The 22,095-nt window shown below is 39.8% G+C and overlaps 1 protein-coding gene across 8 annotated transcripts in view; it reads left to right on the plus strand.

Annotated features, from left to right (window-relative positions):
• The window catches only part of CLEC16A (C-type lectin domain containing 16A), a 60,977-nt gene that overhangs the window by 3,372 nt on the left and 35,510 nt on the right, over nt 1-22,095 (plus strand). For 7 of the 8 annotated variants that reach the window (XM_066330271.1, XM_066330273.1, XM_066330265.1 and 4 more), the window contains exons 2-11: nt 2,077-2,205; nt 2,871-3,004; nt 3,708-3,856; nt 4,512-4,617; nt 6,524-6,647; nt 7,517-7,691; nt 8,603-8,656; nt 11,004-11,117; nt 15,955-16,183; nt 17,568-17,697. In XM_066330271.1, the coding sequence (XP_066186368.1) occupies nt 2,077-2,205; nt 2,871-3,004; nt 3,708-3,856; nt 4,512-4,617; nt 6,524-6,647; nt 7,517-7,691; nt 8,603-8,656; nt 11,004-11,117; nt 15,955-16,183; nt 17,568-17,697 (1,344 nt within the window). Of the gene's footprint in view, nt 1-2,076; nt 2,206-2,870; nt 3,005-3,707; nt 3,857-4,511; nt 4,618-6,523; nt 6,648-7,516; nt 7,692-8,602; nt 8,657-11,003; nt 11,118-15,954; nt 16,184-17,567; nt 17,698-22,095 lie in introns of those variants that run through there. The other variant, XM_066330269.1, reaches the window with a different exon arrangement.

Consider the following 22,095-nt stretch of genomic DNA (forward strand, 5'->3'; position numbering starts at 1 on the left):
TTCAGATACAGAGATGACAAAAGCCTCCTCTTCAATAGTTTTGTGTTTTGAAGCCCAAACCTGACCCCTTGGTAATCAGCATTTAGAGACAGCCTTTAAGGATTTGTCTAAATCCAGAATACTGGGTGATACTTCATGTTCTCGTACTATGCTATTTCATGTGTCTGTAAAGAGAAACAAGTATGTATGTGCTTTCTTGTTCATTTTCAGGCAAATTGGATAAATAAAAGATGAAGCAAAAAGGAATAACTTGAAGGTGAAGTCCAGATTTCCTCTAAGTGCATCAGTGCCTTAGCAGATTAAGGAATTTTGCAGTAATGCAGCCACTAAGTAAATAATTTTGGAGATAATGTATTCCTGAGTATAAAATGCTTTTTGCTTTTTGTGTTTGTAATGATCTATATTCCACAGGCTCCCAAAATGAGGTAATAGCTTGTTATTCTTCCCGCTGCATCCCATACCAAAATTCTACTGTTGGACTAAACTTTCATCCCAGATTTGTGTAATGTAACTTGTTAATGAGAAATGCGTGTTCACAGATGCAGTAACTTCCATGTGACTTCAAATAAATAGGCTAAAATCTGTGAAGTAATACAGTATTAATTACTGACTGTCTCAGGAAGTTGTTCAAATGATTGTGGAATGAACTGATCCAATTGCCATCTCTTTAGATGTTCCCTGCTCCCCTAACTGCTGCATCCTCAGAGTGGGGACTGAGTTTGTGCTCTGTCCTTTGATTCACAGTCCTGATAATGCACACAGTGCCCTAAGGGGGAGTTTTCCAGGGCTCGTGTTCTGTTCCAGAGCCCCTGGGGATTCTCACAGATGGTCAGCCCTAAGCTGGTCCATCCCACTGTCAGTGTCCCCAGAGGGATCCTGAGCTGTGATCCTCGGATCAGTGAAGAGGATTTCCAGGTGCTCTGCCCTGATGTTTAATGGCTGTAATGGTGCAGCGCGTGGCCAGGCAGTTATGACTGAAGGATATAGCTGACAATCAACTTTTCCTAGAGTCATTTCAGTGTGATCAGTGGCTGTTTTGGATTGGAAAACGAGTGTTGATTTATGGAGGAGGGAACCACCGTGAAGGGGGAGATAATTTTTTTTTTCCTGAAGAGAAAGATTGAAAAAAGACAATTCCCCTCCTCCTCTCTTCCCTTTCCACCTATTCCCCTTTTCCTCCTCTTTGCTGTCTGATGATTTTTGTGCTGTGATCATGGCATTGGTGATTGGTGCAGGCTTTGTCACATTGCTCATGAGGGGGGTGAGGGAAGGGAGCCTGTGGTGGATGAGTTTGTTAAAGCTGTGAACCACTGAGGGCTGTTTACCTCTTGTGTCCTTGTGCAGTATCAACACAGCAGAGTTGTTGTTTGATGCTGAAGTGATACCAAGCCCAGGCAGCACACAGTGTTTTACCAGACAGCACAGAGCCTTTTACCAGCTTCTCTGAAATGGCACCTGCTCCCTGCGTGGCTCCTGACTCCAGACTGGGTCTTGCAGCAAGTCCTGTGAAACTCTGCCCAACTCAGTGACAACTCAGTAGTTTAAGAAGACTCTCAAACCCAAATTTGACAGATTTTAAGTAAACTGTAAATCTGATCAAAGTTCTTACTTGTCTGGGGGAGGTTTTTTGAGTTTGAGCAAAAGGGGCTCTGCAGGCAAAAGCAGGGATTGGACATCCCTGGTTAGACCTCATGTGCCTCTGTCCCATATCAGTACTACATGCTTACCTGATTATTCTTGTGTTTTTCTTCCTTATCATTCCTTTGACTTGAACATATTCCAAAGAAATGGATGGAAGAAGCCCCTTGGGTCCAGTTGTGCAGTTTTTAGTTCTTTGTTAACATATGCATAAGCACTGGCTGGGGGGAATTTGTTTCCTTTGTCACTGTCTCTGTTTAACAATTACTTTTCCCTCTGCATCAGTATTGGAAGGAAATTTTAGGGGTTTAGAACTGTGCAGTGGTTAGACTTGTGTGTGCAAATACGTGTCTGCATTGGTACAGTGATGAAAGATCAACATGGTGCATGTGAAAGTGGCAGGACAGCACACTGACCTGTACTTCTTTTCTCTTTTAGGTACATGTACCATATTTTGACTAAAAACACGACAGTGACAGATCACAACCGCAACCTGCTGGTGGAGACCATTCGTTCCATAACGGAGATCCTGATCTGGGGGGACCAGAATGACAGCTCAGTGTTCGAGTGAGTCCTCCTGAGCCACTTCTCTCTGACACTCTGCTTCTGTGTTTGAAGAATGCTTGGAGCTGTACAGACTTCTGTACACTATTGCTGTTAACTCCTCCAAGAATGTGTTTCATGACTGTGTGGGAAAAGCTGTGTCCTGTAGTAGGTGTGTGAGCAGCTTCACATTCATGTCATACAAGAGTTTGCTGCTTCTAAAAGGGGTTTGAACTCCAGAACCCATTTCAAGTATTGCTTTTGTCTGACTCTCCATTCTTCTGATGTAAATACAAACTCTAACCTATTTTAGGGTCCAGATTTACTCAGTACATCTATTAATATCACATTGCTTCAATTTACCTAAGATACCACAAGTAAATACCTTGTTCTAGCTGTGGTATTTAGAGCTGCATGATAAATTGAATATACTAAAAATACAGTAAGAAAGGCCCTGATTTCCTAATACCTTTTTTCCTGCATAATTTGAATTTTTAAGCCCCCTTGTTTAGTATTTCAGGTTTTTGAAAGGTACTCTTTTGTTATACAGATAAAAAGCAAATACAGATTTGCGAAGCAATTCTTCATAAAAGCAAAACATGCTGTTTGTCAAAGTTGCCTGCTCCTAGCCAAATTATGTTCCTGTTACCTACAACATGTGACTTAATGACACCTTTCCTTTATTTCAGCTTTTTCTTGGAGAAGAATATGTTTGTGTTCTTCCTGAACATCCTGCGTCAGAAGTCGGGTCGTTACGTGTGTGTGCAGCTGCTGCAGACTCTGAACATCCTTTTTGAGAACATCAGCCATGAAACATCCCTGTGTAAGGATACACCTCCAGGCTGCTTAGGATGAAGTGATAGAGATCTGATGGGATTCCCTTTCACTCAATGAAATTCAGTCCTAGTAACCCTGCACAGGACTGTATGAATTGCTAACAATCTTCTAAAGTGAAAACTACCAAAAATATGGTGTGAACTGACTTCACAATACCTTTTAATGTAAATTTTCAGTGGTGCAAAAGTACAACAGGCATTTAGCACATTTCAAGGGGTTCTTTTAAGTCAGGCTGGTTGTGATCTGAAATGTTCACTGGCTGCCACAGGTCATGTGGTGTGTGATTTGTGCTGTAACTCTTGTGACATCATTGGTGCTGGCAGTCTGCCCTGGGAGGTTCCTTCAAGATAAAACATAGAGAGAATGGAGAATTAGTAATTTGAGATATTCCACAACTGTTATGAAAGTCATCATCCAGCCTTAGAAAGTTGGGACTTTGGGAGGAAAAGAGTTGAGTGTTCTTAGCTGCAGAGCTTACCTGAATTGAGGAAGATGAAGTATATTCTCAAGTTTTTCATTGTAGGGAGCAAGTCCTTTATATTAATGCTCAAAGGCATCACTTGAGCTGTCTGGCTCAAAGTTGTGATCCTCAAGGATCAGGTTATTGCTTTTTAGCTGGTACTTTACATACAGCCTGTTACCACAGGGATTGTTTTGGTTAACCTGTGTAAATACTTGTTTTTTTTCAGACTACCTGCTCTCTAATAACTATGTGAATTCTATAATTGTCCACAAATTTGACTTTTCTGATGAGGAGATCATGGCCTATTACATATCATTTTTGAAGACTCTTTCCCTGAAACTCAATAATCATACTGTGCATTTCTTTTATAATGAGGTAAGTAAAGTTGCAGTATAATGACAAGAGAACTTGGATTCGAAATTGATAAGAGTGTGGCACATACTCTGTTTTGTCTCATAATGCCTTGCTTTTGTTTTTATTATGGCCATAGCAGTGGTCGTGAATGTGTTTGTGAGGATCTCTGCACAAGCATGGCTTTGTCCTCTTACTGCTGTAAGAAACTAAATATATGGAAGTTAGTGTTATATTGGTTAATTTCAGTAGTTCTTAACTCTACTTCCTTGAGAATTCAACTTGTTTGTGCGTTGTTTTCTTGTGCTTCCATAAACAGAGTCTTTTCTGTTGCATCACTTGGTTCTAAGAGATTTAGTCAAAGTCCAGAAAGCTGATTCAAAGGGCAAAGTTGAAATGGGTTTTTCCTCCCTGCAGTCTGCTTTCTGCCAGAAGAGGGCATGAAAACACAGAGTATGTGCACAGCTATCCTGGGAGGCTCTGATGCTTAAAGCAGATTATTTTAGTGCAGAGCTACAAATGCAGCTGAATGTGCATTGTAAAATCATTTTCATTACTTAAGTAGAAGGTAAAGATACACATTAAAGATGTTAATACACAGAAAACATAATTCATACAGAATCCCAACCCATATTCTGTACATGTTTAATGAATAAATTTTTTTTTCCTCTTGTTACAGCACACTAATGACTTTGCTTTGTACACTGAAGCTATTAAATTCTTTAACCACCCCGAAAGCATGGTCAGGATTGCTGTTAGGACTATAACTTTAAATGTCTACAAAGGTATGCTTTTTATATATTAAAAAAGGCATGTGTGCAGATCTTGTTTCATTGTAGTTGAATTATCAGTTCTTTACTTGTGAGGGTTTTCTGTCTGTTTTATGAGATTGAAAAGCTTAGCATGTTGACAAGTTTCAGATACACATTTTGACTTTTGTGACCACTATCCTAAACCTGCAGTATGTACTTGTGAATAGTATTATTTTCTCACCAGTGAAACTGGTTTTAAAAAAACCCACAAGTGTTGGGCACACAGAAGGAACTTCAGTTTCCCTTCCAAGACAGATTAGAATGTGACTGTATTTAAAAAGTGAACAACAAAAACCCCAAAACCAGAGTGTTTTAAGACTGTAAATTACCTTTTACTGCTGAAATTGAGCTGTCTAGTGTATGAAGCAGTATCCAACATCACTCCCTTCTGGACTGGAAGTGATTAAAGTGGCTGTAGAACTGTTGGGTGCTGCAGTCACTCCAGTCTCAGGAGGAGCTGGACCATTCCCAGAGGTGCTCAGGGAGGACTGGGGGGCTGCAGTCTCAAACTCCTGTGCTGGGCATTCCAGCAGACATAAGGAAAAAACCTGAAGCTTCACTGTGAGCAGGGGTTTTCCAGAGAAACAGAGGCATCTGTATTGTTTGAGATGTTCAAAAGTCAGCAGGGATCTCAGCAACCTGGTTGAACTTTGAAGTTAGCACTACTTTGAGAATGTCCAAGCCTAGTGTCCGAAAGTCACTTCTCCCTAAATTGTGCTAGGGGTATGTAACATTTTAAATAAGCTGCAAATACCAGTGTTCTCTGTTTAAAAAAAAAAAAAAGAGTTGTTTATTCTGAACTTCTGCCTCTGAAATCAGCATGCTGTAAGGTAATATGTATTATGCAATATATAATATATTCATGCATGTAAGGTAATATGTATTATGCAATATATAATATATTCATGCAGGGCTTCTTATTCTTTAGTCAATTTTGAGTCAAATTACATGTTGAGTTACACAACTTTCTGTTAATTAAGAGAGGAAGTGGTTTGAGACTCTTCATAAAAGAATATGAAGTATTTTTTAAAACAATGAGCACTTTGCTTTGCAAATGAGTGGACAGCCTGCATAGCAACTAGGGTCTTTACAGTGTTGGCTGCAACACTTTTTCTTCTTGTGTGTTGAGAAATGGGCATTGATACTTGCCTTCTGCTTCAAGGAACTGTAAATGCAAATAAGAGCTCACAAAAAAGAGCAGATTATAGGCTTCATATCCTTTTCGTGATATATTTATGCAATTAAGTATTTTTATGACAAATTTTACTTGTCTAGGATTTTCTTTGAATGTTGTAGTGTTATAATGATTAGAGGTGAAAAGGCAGAGCTCAGATGTTCAGGTTTGATAATTTTCTGACTACCTGTTTGCACATTTTCTGCTCTAACACCTGCCCTGAATGTTTTAGTTTAGATGCTTTGTGCTTTAGCATTTTAAACCCTTTTAGAGGATGTCACTATCCCAGTTCCTAATCCTGTTAACTATTGTCTGTTTCTTTTGCCCTCCCTTCACTGATGATTCCTGTGTTCCTTAATGCAGTGTCATGTAAGTCTAACTAGCTTGACTCTCAGCATTACTGCTTTATTCTTGTGCTTCTCTCTTCTTTTTAATGAATAACGTGCTAAAAGAACCTTTCTGAATTCCGCTAGATTTGTTTATTTTCAGACATCTGTAAATATATCAGCATTAGGCTCATGCAAGCCAGCTAAGAACTGATGTGACATTTTTATAGATTTCCATTTCATGCCTAAGACTGTGTCAGGTGTATACTCATATGGAAAACTAGCATGTAATCAAATTCAGAAGATACTTTGTTGTATTTCTTAAAGAGCAATATAAAATATTGGCACCTGATTATTCTTTTTACTGATTTCCCTTCAGTGGACAACCAGCCTATGCTGCATTACATTCGAGATAAAACTGCAGTTCCTTATTTCTCCAACCTCGTCTGGTTTATTGGCAGCCACGTGATAGAGCTGGATAACTGTGTGCAGACTGATGAGGAGTAAGTTTTACAAATGCCAGACGTCAGTGGTGTCCTTATTTTGTCTGTAGTAGTCCAGTTAAGTTAGTTTCTAGATGTGTTCCCTTGTGGGCAGTTCAGACTTCTCAGTCTTTAAAGATTTTTAGTGATTCTTAAGTTAACAGTCAGTGCTGTGTGCCTGATCTGTGCTGATATCCCTACAAATAAATTAGTGTTTGCAACAAGCCTTTTCTTTGTTTTGTTCTGCTAAAAATAGCAGATACACAGAACACACAACTGGTATTTTGTGCTTCTCCATCTTACAAACTTTGTCTTTTTAATGCTCTTTTTCCGTGTGTCATCTCATTAGAAGAACTTTCTGAAAAGATTCTAGGAAAGATCTAAACTAGAAAAATGAACTGTAATATGTGAACTGTCAGACCTGACATGGCAGTGTAATATTCCATTAGCAACTGCAGAAATACTTTGTTGGTTCAGGTTGTTCTTGGTTTGTCTTGCCACCCCCACCTTAGAGTGGGCTTGTGCTTCTTGCTTTCCTCAAGTGAGGAGGTAGGTGTTAAGTACAACACCAAAATCTTCTTTGGTTTTTGAAAAAAAAAAAACCTTCTCATTTTTGTAGCTGGCTTGTGGAAAGACTGGCAGTGAAAAGCAAAGCTTTGTAAAAACAGTGTTAAAACAGTCTTGTGAAGACTTGGGGGAAAAGCTTGGTATGTGCATCCTAAAGAAAATACAGGCAACTGTTTAACAGTTGCATTAGTTGACTTCACAGAAACATCTGCTTTGGGCATGTACTTGACCCACGTGATCTGTGGCATTAATTTGTTTTTTCCCTAAGTTTTTAACTTTCCCAATTGATCACATATAATTTTTTATTTCTGCTCTCTTCCCAGGCACAGAAATAGGGGCAAACTGAGCGACCTGGTAGCAGAACATCTTGATCATTTGCATTACCTTAATGATATCCTTATCATTAACTGTGAATTTTTAAACGATGTGCTGACAGACCACCTACTTAACAGGCTCTTTCTTCCCCTCTATGTGTATTCATTAGTAAATCAAGACAAGGTAAGCTAATTAATACCTGCAAACAGTTAATTCTCAAAGGTGCAAAGTGATTTGGGCTGTAGGTATATGGTAATTCTGGTATCTGTGTGTGGTTTACTTGAAACAGCTTAAGTAAGGTAGAGGAAATACCATGAGAGGGAATTCAAGAGCACAGCAAATCAAATTTTATTCAACAAAAAATTGCTGTTTTGGGTGACATGGTGGTTAAAACCTCCCAGTAGGTGAGACCAAGAAGAACTGCAGAGTTGGCACAGGGTTTAAATTTCTGTGACACTGGGAGATGTGTGATTTCCTTTTCTGTTAAGGTAACTTGGTTTCTGGCAAAAGCAGATTTGCTATGATTTAAAAATCTGTCCAGGTAGAAAATACACACTTTTGGGTTTGATACTTATTTCTTCTATTTGTTGAGAAGCTGCTTTTTAATGTGATGTAGCTGAATTTATTTTTAAAGCATAGCCATTAATTTAAGTGGAAAACTGTTTTTTAGTGAAATAAACTATTTTTTAAACCTGCCCAGATTCCTGCATTCAGTTGTCTTGTGGGTGATATTTCATGCTATCTGAATAGCTGTTTTTCAGAGCAGTCTTTAATGAATGTTAACTGAGAAGAATTTTTTTAACAAATAGTAGCATAGTGAAAACAAATCTACTTCTCAGATGCCCACCTGTTGGAGTTACTGAAGTGACCATGAGAGACAGTAATTAATTGCATTTTTTTAACCAAGGGAGAGTGAGGGATATGCTTATTCCCAGAGTCTCCATTTGAAATAGTTGGCAAATTAAAGAGCATAATGCTTTCTGAATATTCTGTAGCAGAATGTGGAACAACACAAAGTTTGTTTTAAATAAAACATTAAGCCATATAAATTCTTTGTATAAATAAATAAGCATTTTTCAAAACTTTTTCTGTAGGGTGGAGAGCGTCCAAAAATAAGTCTCCAGGTTTCTCTCTATCTTCTTTCTCAAGTAAGTATTTGTGCTGGTTCAGAATAAATTTTGCAGTAGTGTTGTGATTATAAAACTGTGTATTTTCATCATTTTGGCAAAGCCATAAAAGAAAATCTGTCAAAACAAAATTTTAACCTTTCAGTTTCCATTTAGAAAAAGAAAGTAAAACATTTTGGCAGACGAAGTAGCTTCTTATTTGAGGGAATGTTTTTTATCTGAGGATCCCATTGCACAGGGTAACCTTTAGAGCATTTCATTTTCATAAACTGTGTACACACCCTGACAAATAAAGTATAATAGTCCTGCAACATGCTGGGACAGAATTTGATGCGATGGCAGATGAAATTTGCCTAGATGCTGGATTGCATTTTGAATCTGCTTAAGCTATGAAATTTTTCAGGTCTGAATTTTCTTCTTTGAAAACCCAAACCCCAAAAACCACCACCACCAAAATCTCACTTTCTCACAATATGAATTTCATTATGCCTATAGTTTAAATCTGTAATTAAGTAGTTTATTCTTACTCATTTCAGTTCCACCTCGTTTTCTTTCTGGAACTTACTTTCAAATTAAGAATTTTACAGTAGATTTTTTTGTATTGTAGAGAAAATTCATCTGTTCTCCCTGTAGTCTTCACTGCATTGCTATGAGACTGGTTTTCTTAAGTTACATTATCTGAAAATAGTTTTGACTTGTATTTATAGAATTTATACTACTTCTTCTTTGAACTTAGAATTTTAGAATACTTATTTTATTATGATCTGGCCCATAAATTCATCTTTTTGCCAGAAGTACGGGGTTGGAGGTTTTTTTTCCTAGGGAAATATAATTTGATGCTCCTTAATTTAAACCTAGAAATTGTGGTGGTGTGAGGGTTATTTACCACAGATAAAACTGTGAGAGCAGCAGCTTCTTTTAACCAAAGGGATCTGCATCATGCAGTTGTACAAAGTGACCTCTTTTAAAGTCTGTGCTTTCAGTGGAAGTATTGACAAGGTATCACTTCAGGATTTGTATCTGTGTTCTTCATTCTCTTTGAATAAGAAAATGGAAGTAGTCCTAAAGAACCGAGAACAAATTTTGTGTATCAGAATGAGATGTGATATAGAAAATGAAGCGACTGTTTCTGTGACTGGCAGAAAAAACATCTTTCCCCACCTCTTTTAACCTGGAGTTTGTCCATGGCGGGGTGGGATCTGCCAAACCTTGCTGGCTGTTGCTGTTCCTGACACCAGGCATGTGCTCTAGGCACTGCTCCTATATTAGAGACAAGTGCTTCAGAGACTGGTGCTAGCACCTGGAAATGCAGGGCTGGGACTTCTCAGCCGCTGTTTGCTACAGAGGGAACTCTGTTCTTGCACCACAAGAGGCCTGTGGACAGTCAAGCAACACTTGCTCAATTGCCAGAAGCTCGAGTGATTTGGAGCTTGTTCAAAGCACTTTTGAAGTGTGTTGTGACTTTAAAGTTTTATATAGATCACCACTACATGCTAATAATCATTTCCCTTTTGGAGGTCTGGAATGCTTCTGACTTTAAACAGACAACCTGTGGAGAACATTTAGCTAAATATTGTCTAAACGGTGATTAGATTTAATGACTTAGAAATTATTTAGGAATAAGGAATTCAGCCTTGGTATTGCCTAGAAGAGAGTGGATATAATCTGACAGGAGGCTATTGCAGCTGGACCTGAGCTGGTTCTGTCCAGGAGCCAGTTTGCTGGCCCAGACTTGTAAGCCTTGGCTCAGAACAGAGTAGTCAGTGTAAACAGAGAACTCTGGTAAAGCACCAAGGCACTTGTGGTCAAATGCTTCAATGCTCCAAGCATTATAGTCCCTATTCCTGTGTTCTGTGTAGCTGACACTGATTTCCTGCAATTTCAGAGCCAGAAAAGCTGCTTCTGATCCAGCTCAGCCTAGTGCATGGCCTTTAGTCACGAATCACTGCACAGAACTTTCTGGAGTCTGGCCAGTTGTTGGCACACAGGAAGGTCTGGGGGTGCTGTGCCCCATAATCAGTTTGTTGTTTCAAAAAAAAAAAAGAATTTCTGGAATGGTTTTCATGAGTTTCCTGCTAGAATGTCACACAACTTTCCTTTCAAAGGTGTTGAAGAGAGAAAATTTACACTTCTCAGAAGGAGGAAACAATATGAAGAATTAGTAAAACTAGGTATCTTCAAAGGTAGAGGAAGTTCAGATGCTCGTATCTTAAAGTAGATTTAATGAGCTCTCAGTGTTACCAGTTGTATTTATATGCAAACTAAAGATAGCACTTAACAAGGTCAAAAGTATGTTCAGCTAGTGAAATTGTGAAATTATATATTCTGCAAATATATCTCATATTTTTTTCTGCTCTTTTTTCACTAGGTTTTTCTGATTATACATTATGCTCCCTTGGTGAACTCCTTGGCTGAGGTTATACTCAATGGGGACCTGTCAGTGTTTTCTTCTAAGGTTGAGCAAGATATACAGAAAAACTCAGTAAGTGGCCAACTGTCTCTGATTTTATTTTTTTTAAGACAAAGAGAATACTTGAAAAATAAAATCAGGTATCTGGAAACTGGTAAGCTGAGGTGTTTGTGTTTAGGAGAGGAGAGCAGCAGCAGACTTCATGTTTTGATGCTGGATTATCATTTTGATGGGACACTTCTGTAATCCAGTCTTCTGTGTTCAGTTTTTATCTGCCCTTTGGTAGTGAAATAAAAATTACATAGAACAATTTACCTGTGAAATTTCCTTGTGCAACTTGTTGTAAAAATGAGAGATTAAAAAAACCAACCCTGGCTTAAGATTTTCATCTGAATGTTCCCAGTGTTTTAGCAGTAAAACTGATAATGTCTGAAAGTTGTGCATTGGTGAGCACGGGAGAAGAGAGAGCAGCCACAGAGACAGGAGTGTGTTCTCTGTTCTTGTTTAACCCTGGGTAAATGTTGCTTGATGCTGCTGTTACTGGTTTTCTAGGTGTCATGTGTAAAATATTTTCCCTTTTGTTGTGGTTTTCACAGTTTTTGTAATACTTATTTGTTGCCTTTTAAAGGCCTGTTTTGGAGATGGTAACAGGTGGGGGGGGCATGACCATTCTGTAACAGGCCTCTGACTGGAGTTCTGTCTAAAAATTGAACATACCCCCTAATGACTGAGTGGCCAGCAGCTGCTGCCTGAATGTTTAATTTATAACAAGCAATGGATTTGTTCTCATGCACCTTCTCTCCTAGCAGTGGCTATAGCTCTGGGAGTTTCAAGGGGGGAGATACATTTCAATTCCTCCAAGATACGTCAACGTTTCCAGATTTCTTCTCACTGAGCATTGGAAGCTGTGTGGACTGATCTTGGCCAGGAGCTTCTAGGTTCTGGTGTTCTGTTGATCTTGACATTTAGAAAAAACTGTGGTAGAGTTGACTGAATGCTTTAAGATAAAGCAATCTCTTACTTTTGTTAGGAAATGTCTGATGTTCTGCTAGCTGCATACTAAATGTTGTGTGTTACTTGTGCAGAAGAAGCTTTGTTACTAGGAAATTTGTGGCAAGAGGGTGGAGTAGCAGTTGTTACAGAAGTGAGATTTTCTTTTCCTGTCATGGTTACTGTACAGAGTTACAAAATACCTATAGCATGTGTTTGTGTGCTTCAACTCATGTTAGGAATATTAGAGGTTTCCTATAAACTCCTGTTCATCTCAAGTTTGTAATACTGTTTAGGTTGCTGTTCCTCACTGGCCTTAAAGATGTAAACAGGGGGTTCTGTTGTACCTGAGCAGGTACTAGAACAGGAGAGGTATTAACCTTCTACAAGAGACCCTTAGAGAGGCTGCCAGAGGTGGAGCTGTGTTCCAGGGGGTGCAGAGCAGCGGGTAGAGGGAAAAACTTCCATGGGAAAAACCTTAATTTCCAGTAACTTCAGCCACACTGTTCAGTGAAACCATGGAGGGGAAAGGCTGGCAGTCAGAAGCCCCGGTGGAGGTGGGTTCTGTGCAGAAGGAGGGGCTGAATCTCCAGCAGAAGAGCTCCGTGCCTGGTTTCCAGGAGGGCAGCCGTGGATGGGGCTGCTCTGCAGGGCTGTTGGCAGCAGCTGCTGCAGGCTTTGCTGGGGCTTCCCTGCTGCAAATGAAGGCACGGTCAAGTCAAGTGAGGCAGTTCCTTGTTGCTCTGTGATGGGAATTGATAGAGTAGAAAGTTGATTTTTGAGCGTTGTTAAGCAATCCAGGGGCTGTTCCCTGGACTGTGAGGGGAATCAGGATCGTTGCAGTTATTGCTGTGTGTTTCGTGTTGCAAAGAAATTGCAGGCTTCTATTGAATCCTAAAAGCTACTTCAGAAGTTAGTTTAGAATTGTTAAAGAGAAGTGATGAGCAAATTTTTAAATTTACTTTTAGTCTGAATGTAGAATTGTTTTTTATCTTAAATCAGATGCAAATTTATTGTTCACTACTTCCTTTCTGTTCTAATTTGTCATAACCATTCTGATGCTGTCCTAAGCTGCTTGTTTTGGGATATCTGTGTATTGTGGTGAACTGCAGCTATTTCTAAACCCTCACTCTGTACCTAACACTGCTCATCTGTTGTAACTGAGATGTCCTGATACGTTTAAGTTGAAATGTCACTGGCAGTTTCTAACTAGCACATAGTTTCTAAACCCAGAACCTCATATCTATATTCATCTTTCTAATAAGATAAATTAAAGTGGAATGAGGTACAGAGTAAGGACTGAGATTACTAGATGCAGAGTCTCATGTCCTCTTGCTGGGACACTGAATAAAGAACACTTAAAAACAAAACCTGGGAAGGGTCACAGTTGCTGTGTATAAATGCAAAACACCCTGAGTTATTTAGGGCAAAGAGCAGTGGTAGTTGTCACGACAGGAACAAATGACACTGTTTACTGGAAATCAATTTATGGAAAAAATGACCAGCAGTTGTAACCGCTGATATCTTATGAATTGGCAATAACCTACCCATGGAGATCTGCTGAACATCACTGAGCAGTAGTGATTACCTGAGCTCCAGTGAGCAAGTTCTCCACATCATTCCCTGTTTTTTCCCTGTATTTCTGGGTTTAGGCATCACCAGAAGAAATACAAACCTTTATCTCACAATGAGAGTTGAATATGTGTAGGCAGCAGAATGTATTTAAACTTGTCAGATATCACACTAAGGTTTACCTTACTTCCTGTGAGATCTGTTTTCCTGCATCATTCAGATGTGGGCCAGTTCTGCCCAGTGCCTGTTTCTTCTTTAACCTACTTTCTCCTTCCCGTAAAAGGTGTTACTGGTATTGTCTTCTTTTACCATCACACGTTGCACAAGATAAACCATTATTGAAAATGTGGTTGAAAGGCATTTTAAAGATATAAACTACCAATACCTCAGGCTGTATAATCAACTTATATAATAAATCAAATGCTATCTAAATTAATTTTAAATCTGATTTGAGAGTGTTTAAATTATATATAGCCTTGCTATATATAATATAGCAGAACAGAATATTTGTGTAGGGTTTTTTCTACAGCTCCTTCTTGGAACAGATCATGGCTCAGTGTTTACTGTCTGCTGGTCTCTTGTGTTCCTTTGCTCATGTGGCTGACAGCATGTGAGAAATGCAGGGATGTTAAGAACATGTTTTCTCCATAAAGAAGTAGCTACAAGGTTCTAGGAAGCAATGCAGAAGTAAGAAGTGAATGCAGAAAGGGGAAAATGCATTATGAAACTTGCATGCTGCTTTTCTGTTATTGCCCTTAATAATAGGACTTAAGGTGCTCTGCCCTTTCCTGAAGGCTTTTCTGTTGATGGCCAGAAGCCATCAATAAAGGTAGACTGGTCATTTTATAACCTTCCTGTGTTGCAGTTGGATCACACAAAAAATCCATCAGAGAGGTTATTGGGGGACATAAGTGAAGTAAATTTCATATTGTGGGGATTTTTTGGTATTGTAAAATAAGTCTTCCCACTATGTGGTTTGTTTCAGTGCCAAGTGTAAAGCCACTTAAGCAATATTTCTATAAAACATTTGCAAAATGTCAGAAGATTCAGAGAATCATTTTGGCCCTTTAACTTGTAGACAGCTTCTTCCCTGATCTTTTCTTAATTTCTTGTTTTTATGTACAGATGTTGCTAACTAGGTGAAGGGAACGATTTTTTTCAAACTTCTTCCCCCAGAGTTTCTTTGATGCAGTAATCTTGAGTGCTTATTGTGCTGACTCACCTAAGGCAGAGGATGTAATCAGTTTGGTATTTACTCTAGTTTACTTCTTTTTTCTCTTGCTTGCCCTTAAATCTTTTACCCTTTAGGCAGTATCAGCTAAATGTGATTGAAGTGTTGAGCTCTGGAAGGGGTTTCTGTAGGTGTCTTGTTTAGTGTAAACCTGGCAGCAAGCTCCCCATGTGTTCAGTTCTCAGTGACAGAGGGGTTTGGTTGAGCAGTGTTTGTACTGTGCTCTGGTGATCAGCTGGCAGGCCTGGCCAGGGAGAGGGGAGCTCAGAAACAAGCTGCAGGATTGTGAAAAACCAAATTTGTTAGTACTTCTATTTGCAGAGCTTCTTGGTCATTCTCTGTAAGAATCCATTGCTCTGTGTTGTTAGGATGACACACTCTTGGAAATACTTCATTTCTTCTGGGAGAAATTTGTCATCTCAATTTATTTTCTTGCTCTACAGATTAATACTCAGGAAAATGAGGTGTTGGTTTGCCATCTTATCCTGTGATAACCTTGTGTAAAACACAAGTAAATTAAGTGTAACAAATGAAGTTGTGTTTTCCAGACTTGGTAAGTCCGTGTCTGGAGGCCCAAAAAGGGTTAATGACAATGTCATTTGTTCCTAGTTGATGCACGAATTAGTTTGATGTAGAGGGAAGCATAAGACTCCAAAAAAAGAAAACCAGCCCAAAATCTCACAGCACAGAGCTTTGGATTTTGTCCTTGTTGCTTTAAAAAGGTCCTTGTACTTCTAAAAAGGGTGTGTTTCTTATTAATACACAGCTGCCACCACACATGTAGGACTTTGCTGCCTTTATCCTTTTGTACAAAAGGCGTCTGAATTTTATGTGTATTGTCTGTTCCACCCCTTCAGTTTAAGACTTGTAGTGATGAGAGAGATCTGCATCATCTCGTCTCAATAAGGCCTACTTTTTAATGATAAATCTTTGGGGTGCATTACTTTGGAAATAATTGTGCTGCTGATGATTTGGTACTGCTATTTTGTATTTTAACCTGGATTTGAAATTTGTGAATAGTGTGCTAATTTACATTTTATATGAACTGAAATTTCTTTATCAGTTACACTTAAAAATGCCTTGCTGTAACTCAGTGTAAATTCTTCAAATTTACAGGCAAAGTCAAGTATCAGATGTTTCATAAAACCTACAGAAACGCTTGAGAGGTCTCTTGAAATTAACAAACAGAAAGGGAAGAAGAGGATGCAGAAAAGGCCCAACTACAAAAATGTCGGCGAAGAAGATGAAGAGGAGAGAGGATCTGAAGATAACCAAGATGACCTTGATAAAAGTAAAGGTACAGAAGCAAGTTCAAAGGGCATAAGAACAAGCACTGAAAATGAGGGTGAGTAGTCCAGCAAGAAAAATGGTGCTTGCAATTTAGTACATGAAAAATGGTACTTTTGTTTGCTAATGGACCTAGCTGTGATTTGTTACGTGACTTGTTTACCCAGTGCAGCAAGAGAACATGAGACTGTGACATTTGTTTAAGGCTTTGGCTGGATTTTTTTTCTCATGTTAGGTCATGCTGTGAGAACTTGTACTTCTAATCTGATGAAAAGCTATGAAAGTGTGCTCATATCTGCCTGTTGGCCTTTATCACAGCGTGTGCCTTGCACCTCAGTGTCAGTGGTCATGGGCACCTGATAAACACAAGCTTGACAACTTTATAGCTTGTCCTTTTGTGGTAAAGGCAGAGCTGCAGCCACTTCACCTTTGCAAGATGGTCAGCAGGATTCCATGCAAATTTCAATGATAAAATAATATATGATATTAAATAGTTTGAAACAGAAAATATTTTTAACTCTTAGATGTTTGGGTTTTTTTTTTTTTTAGTTGGACGTTTTCAGGATTTTTGATGGAGCACAAACCTAAGAAGAATTGCTTTTATAGGATGAGTGGTCTTACAGCAAATTTTACCTGTTTATTATATGGTTAGTTACTTTGAGAAGGATGTACATAAGTCCTACTATTTACATTAAACATAAATTGAGAAAAATATGTCAGGAGTGCCTGCAAGCAGTTGAAAACAAGAGTGTTGTGCTTTGACAGTCCTGTCCAAACATGACTGAGCTTAGATTTAGGTAAACAGTCTGTTTGAGAAAGCTTTCCTTTAATGGTGTCAGATAACTAATGGTGTGTTTTCCACCATGATTTGAAGAAAATCTGAAATAATCTGCTGTTTAAACTGGTGCATTTAGTTGTAATCTTTGTCCAAATTCCTAAACAAAGGCAAAATTTGTTTGTTCTACTGAAAAAGTCAGTAGGTGTGAATCACTGGGGGCCATGTGTCCTGTTTGCTGCAGCTATAGAGCCTCTTTACACCCTCAGTGAAACCTGATGTCCACCCATGCCCCAATCTCACCAGCTCTGTCACAAATCTTTTTTTCAGAAAGAGGTTCTATGGCTTTTCTTCCTGTGGTTTGCGTGGGAAGGGAGCTTGCTGTGGCTTGTTTATTTGCCAAAGTTATATGTATGTTTTCTTTACATATTTTATATATATGTATAAATTTCTCATAGTGTTACATTCCTTACAAGAAATGTAAGCCAAGTTCTTTACTGGGAAAAAAAATTGCCTACATCTGTTCATTAACCTTTCTGAGGTAATGGTTTATACATCTTTATATATAGATGCATAAGATGTTTTTATGCCAAACAGAAAATACAGAGGAGCTTGTAATAACTTTGTTAAAAATATGAAATTGTGGTGGTATGTTTTGGTTTTTTAGAAATAGAGATGGTAATCATGGAGAGATGTAAGCTGTCAGAGCTGTCTATCTCTGCTGTGACTGAACAGAATACAACAGATGAAGAAAAGAGTGCAGCTGCTTCTGGGAGTGAGATGACAAACTGGAACAGGTACAAAGGAACTGTAAAAGATTTTGCTGAGTTACTTCCTCACCTACCCTCCCCTTAAACATTTTGCTTTTCTTAAAGGGATGTTTCAAATCTGCTTCAAGTGAAAACTGCAGGGTTTTTTCTGGATCACAAGTGAGTGAATCAATACAAAAGTGAGGTGTTGCCTCTCCCCTGCTTAGTTTTGGAAATTATCCTGTTCCTTTGTAGTTTGTGCTTTTCTTTATGGCAGTTGTGATGCATTAAATTGGTAAAGTTAAATTACCCAATATTAACATGACAAAAATAGAATATAAATGTTTCTATCCCATAATTTCCTAAACCTCTACATTAAGATAGAGTTTTATTAATTACATTTATGGTTGCATTTGTCCATTTTGTATGCACCTCTAAGGAAAACACAAGGAAAATTCCTCAGTTCAGGGCTGAATTGGTAGAATTTTAGTAATTACAGGCAAACCCTTGTAACCTTCACACTGTTTCCAGGGTCCATTAATATGTTTTAGGGTTATTGGAAACTTCTACTGGAAATACAGATCATAAGTGTTTCTGGGAGCAGAAATTGTCCTGACTTCAAAATTTCAGCTTGGATATATTGAGTTCCCCTAAGACACCTTCTCACGAGGGATTTTGCATTCCTGTTAATAGAATGTTAAGAAACCAAATGTGCCTGACACAAAAGTAATTGCAAATGTGTCCATTGGGGAAATGCATATGTTTGATAGGATTTAAAATTTATTTTTAAACTTGGGAAATGCTGCCTGCTGTTCCCAGAATTTCATTGTGTCTCCATTATAGCTTTGTAGTTTAGATTACATTCATTAATAAAGATAACATTTAATTTCATTGTAAAAGTGAAATTGAACCTTGACTTGAACTGGCTTTAAAACACATTGTTCTAGATTATTGATAATTTGACTAAAATATGTGCCAAATGGCTTTTAGAAAGAAATTGGCAGTGAGTGCATGGAATACTAAAGTGACTGGGATGTTCAGGTCTTGAAAAGTGCAGAATGCTTAGAAGTGAGCTGCCAGTGCATTTGGCAAATGTCTGCAGTTCAGGCCTCTCTTCATCTGCAGGTGTGGTCTCACAGCATTCTGCACCTTTCCTAAAAATAAGCAACATCAGAAGGATGTGCAGAGCTAAAAATAGTTTTAATATAAGGATATACCTTGTATAGGTCAATTCTGGCCTTTGTTTTGTGTGCTATTTTTCTTTAAATGTCAGTGGATTGCTGTAGCTTAAGATACTGTGTTGTATGCCAAGTATAGTATTTGAAACAGCAGCTAAATTTCTCAAGAGGCTTGCTCCAGAATGTGTAGTTTCTCCTGCACTGGTTGGAGTCACTGAGCCTTGTGGATAAGGTACTGTGTGGGAGTGGAATGTGTGATCTCTGCCATGCTGGAACTGCTTCCACACCTGGAGTAATCATTAATTATTCTTATCACCAGTCATTAATTGTGGTGACAGTGGTCACTGGTGTGTTGCAGTCTTCAGTTGTGGACATACTCTACAAAAATAAATTATTTGAGGAGCACCCATAGGGCATTTGATCTGCTGCTTCTATCAAGCCCTTATTAAAAGACTAGTAAATGAAACAAATGTTTACAGAGTTGAGAAATAGATTTGAAAATACTTACCATGAAAAGTGGGGATTTTTTTTTTAAAAACAGTCCCCAGTAGTTGTTGAAAAATAAATGGAAAACAGCACAGATGGCAGTTAAAAATCTGCAGCTGTAAAAGCTTAAGTCAAGCTTCTCATTTCCCTTAGCCCTTTTCCTACTGCAAAAAAACAAAAGAAAAAGCTTAAGTATTTTAGGTGTAATGTTATTTTGATAGGCCTCACTACTGGAAAGTTTAAGCTTAAAGACATGTTTTAAATTAGCTTCCTTTTATGAAATGCTGCACAGTAAAGTTTTTTCCAAAGCATGTCAAATCTTGGTGCTGTGTTGTGGCTTCTGTTGCTGTTTTCTTAGGCTGAAGTTTTTCTGGGTCTGTTGTGTATTTAGTCTAAATGAGGAACATTGTTGAGGGGGATTCTTGGAAGTTGTTTCAGCCTCAGGTTATTGTGGCTGAGACAGATAATGCCAATAGATGCTGTGAAGAACCTTCTGGAATGAAAATGGTGCATCTTGCTGCTGTAATGTTTTTTTCAAGTTTCGTAATTTCATGAATCTAATTAGGATGTGGGGGAAAACAATGAAAAATGCATTAGACATCACAGAAGTCATTTAATACTGTGTAATACTGGTGTTAATGGAACAACTACTGATACCTCAGCAGCTTTGACCTGGTAAAACATTGGCTTTAATAAAATTCCGTTAAATAGTATTTTTGTATTATAGGTTATGGTTAGGTTGTTTACTATTTGCTGTTGGTCGGAAAATGAACCAAATGTTATCTTGGATTTAAGTATTTTAGTATCTTGGTCCTCTTTGTTCTTTAGACCCCGAAGCTGAGTTCATTTTATGCAGTGAAAAGCCCCTCCATCTGAGGGTGCCATGGGGCCTGTTGGGCTTGTTCAGTGCTTAGGGAACCTGAAGGCTCTCTTGGCTTGTTTTCAACAATTCTTTAGGTTGTTTTTCCTCGAGTAGTTACTCGAGGAACTTTTGAGGTCTACAATATGTGGCAATTTGACTTCAGCCCTTGGAGCAGTGTTGAACTTGGGCAAAGAGGGGTCACTGCTGGTGGCATTTCTGGTAGAGGAGCCTAATCCCAGCTCAGCAATGCGCAGAGGTGCTGCTGTGGCAGGAGCTGAGCAGGGAATGGTGTGGGCTGGGTTCTGCTCACTGCCTCTCTGTGAGAGAGAACACTCAGTGCACTGTGCCTGGAGCTGGGTTCTGCTCACTGCCTCTCTGTGAGAGAGAACACTCAGTGCAGTGTGCCTGGGGCTGGGTTCTGGTCACTGCCTCTGTCAGTGAGAGAGAACACTCAGTGCAGTGTGCCTGGAGCTGGGTTCTGGTCACTGCCTCTGTCAGTGAGAGAGAACACTCAGTGCAGTGTGCCTGGAGCTGGGTTCTGCTCACTGCCTCTGTCAGTGAGAGAGAACACTCAGTGCAGTGTGCCTGGGGCTGGGTTCTGCTCACTGCCTCTGTCAGTGAGAGAGAACACTCAGTGCAGTGTGCCTGGGGCTGGGTTCCGCTCACTGCCTCTGTCAGTGAGAGAGAACACTCAGTGCAGTGTGCCTGGAGCTGGGTTCTGATCACTGCCTCTGTCAGTGAGAGAGAACACTCAGTGCAGTGTGCCTGGGGCTGGGTTCTGCTCACTGCCTCTGTCAGTGAGAGAGAACACTCAGTGCAGTGTGCCTGGAGCTGGGTTCTGATCACTGCCTCTGTCAGTGAGAGAGAACACTCAGTGCAGTGTGCCTGGGGCTGGGTTCTGCTCACTGCCTCTGTCAGTGAGAGAGAACACTCAGTGCACTGTGCCTGGGGCTGGGTTCCGCTCACTGCCTCTGTCAGTGAGAGAGAACACTCAGTGCAGTGTGCCTGGAGCTGGGTTCTGATCACTGCCTCTGTCAGTGAGAGAGAACACTCAGTGCAGTGTGCCTGGGGCTGGGTTCTGCTCACTGCCTCTGTCAGTGAGAGAGAACACTCAGTGCACTGTGCCTGGGGCTGGGTTCTGCTCACTGCCTCTCTGTGAGAGAGAACACTCAGTGCAGTGTGCCTGGGGCTGGGTTCTGCTCACTGCCTCTGTCAGTGAGAGAGAACACTCAGTGCAGTGTGCCTGGGGCTGGGTTCTGCTCACTGCCTCTGTCAGTGAGAGAGAACACTCAGTGCAGTGTGCCTGGAGCTGGGTTCTGCTCACTGCCTCTGTCAGTGAGAGAGAACACTCAGTGCAGTGTGCCTGGGGCTGGGTTCTGGTCACTGCCTCTCTGTGAGAGAGAACACTCAGTGCAGTGTGCCTGGGGCTGGGTTCTGCTCACTGCCTCTGTCAGTGAGAGAGAACACTCAGTGCAGTGTGCCTGGGGCTGCTGGGAAGTTCTGGTGCACTGTTCTGCCCTGGGTGCTGTGGCTTTCCAGGGACACACTCTGTGTGACCATGAGAGTGCTGCAGTTCTGCAATGAGGGGATTGAATGTGTTGTGTCCTGGCCTCTGACAGCCCCTCTGACCCCCAGGAACCACAGCAGTGAGTTTGTAGAGCCTGCTGCTTGTCTGCTAGGCCTGAACACAGCAAAATGTCTTGGCTTCTGTGACTTCCATGTTAATGCCTTTTCTCTGAATGCAGTTTAGATAATGTGACGATATTTTTCCTTTCACTGTTAGAGTATAGTGTAAAAGATAGGAATAAACCCTTTCCACTTGGGCTTCCACACTGTCATCTTCTGATGACTGTGACGCTTCCCTGACCTACCATTTGTTTGTCTGGGCCAGTTGGGAAAATATATTTAGTTTTGGCTTGT

The sequence above is a fragment of the Sylvia atricapilla genome, chromosome 15 (assembly GCF_009819655.1).
Source record: "Sylvia atricapilla isolate bSylAtr1 chromosome 15, bSylAtr1.pri, whole genome shotgun sequence".
Taxonomy (NCBI): Eukaryota; Metazoa; Chordata; class Aves; order Passeriformes; family Sylviidae; genus Sylvia; species Sylvia atricapilla.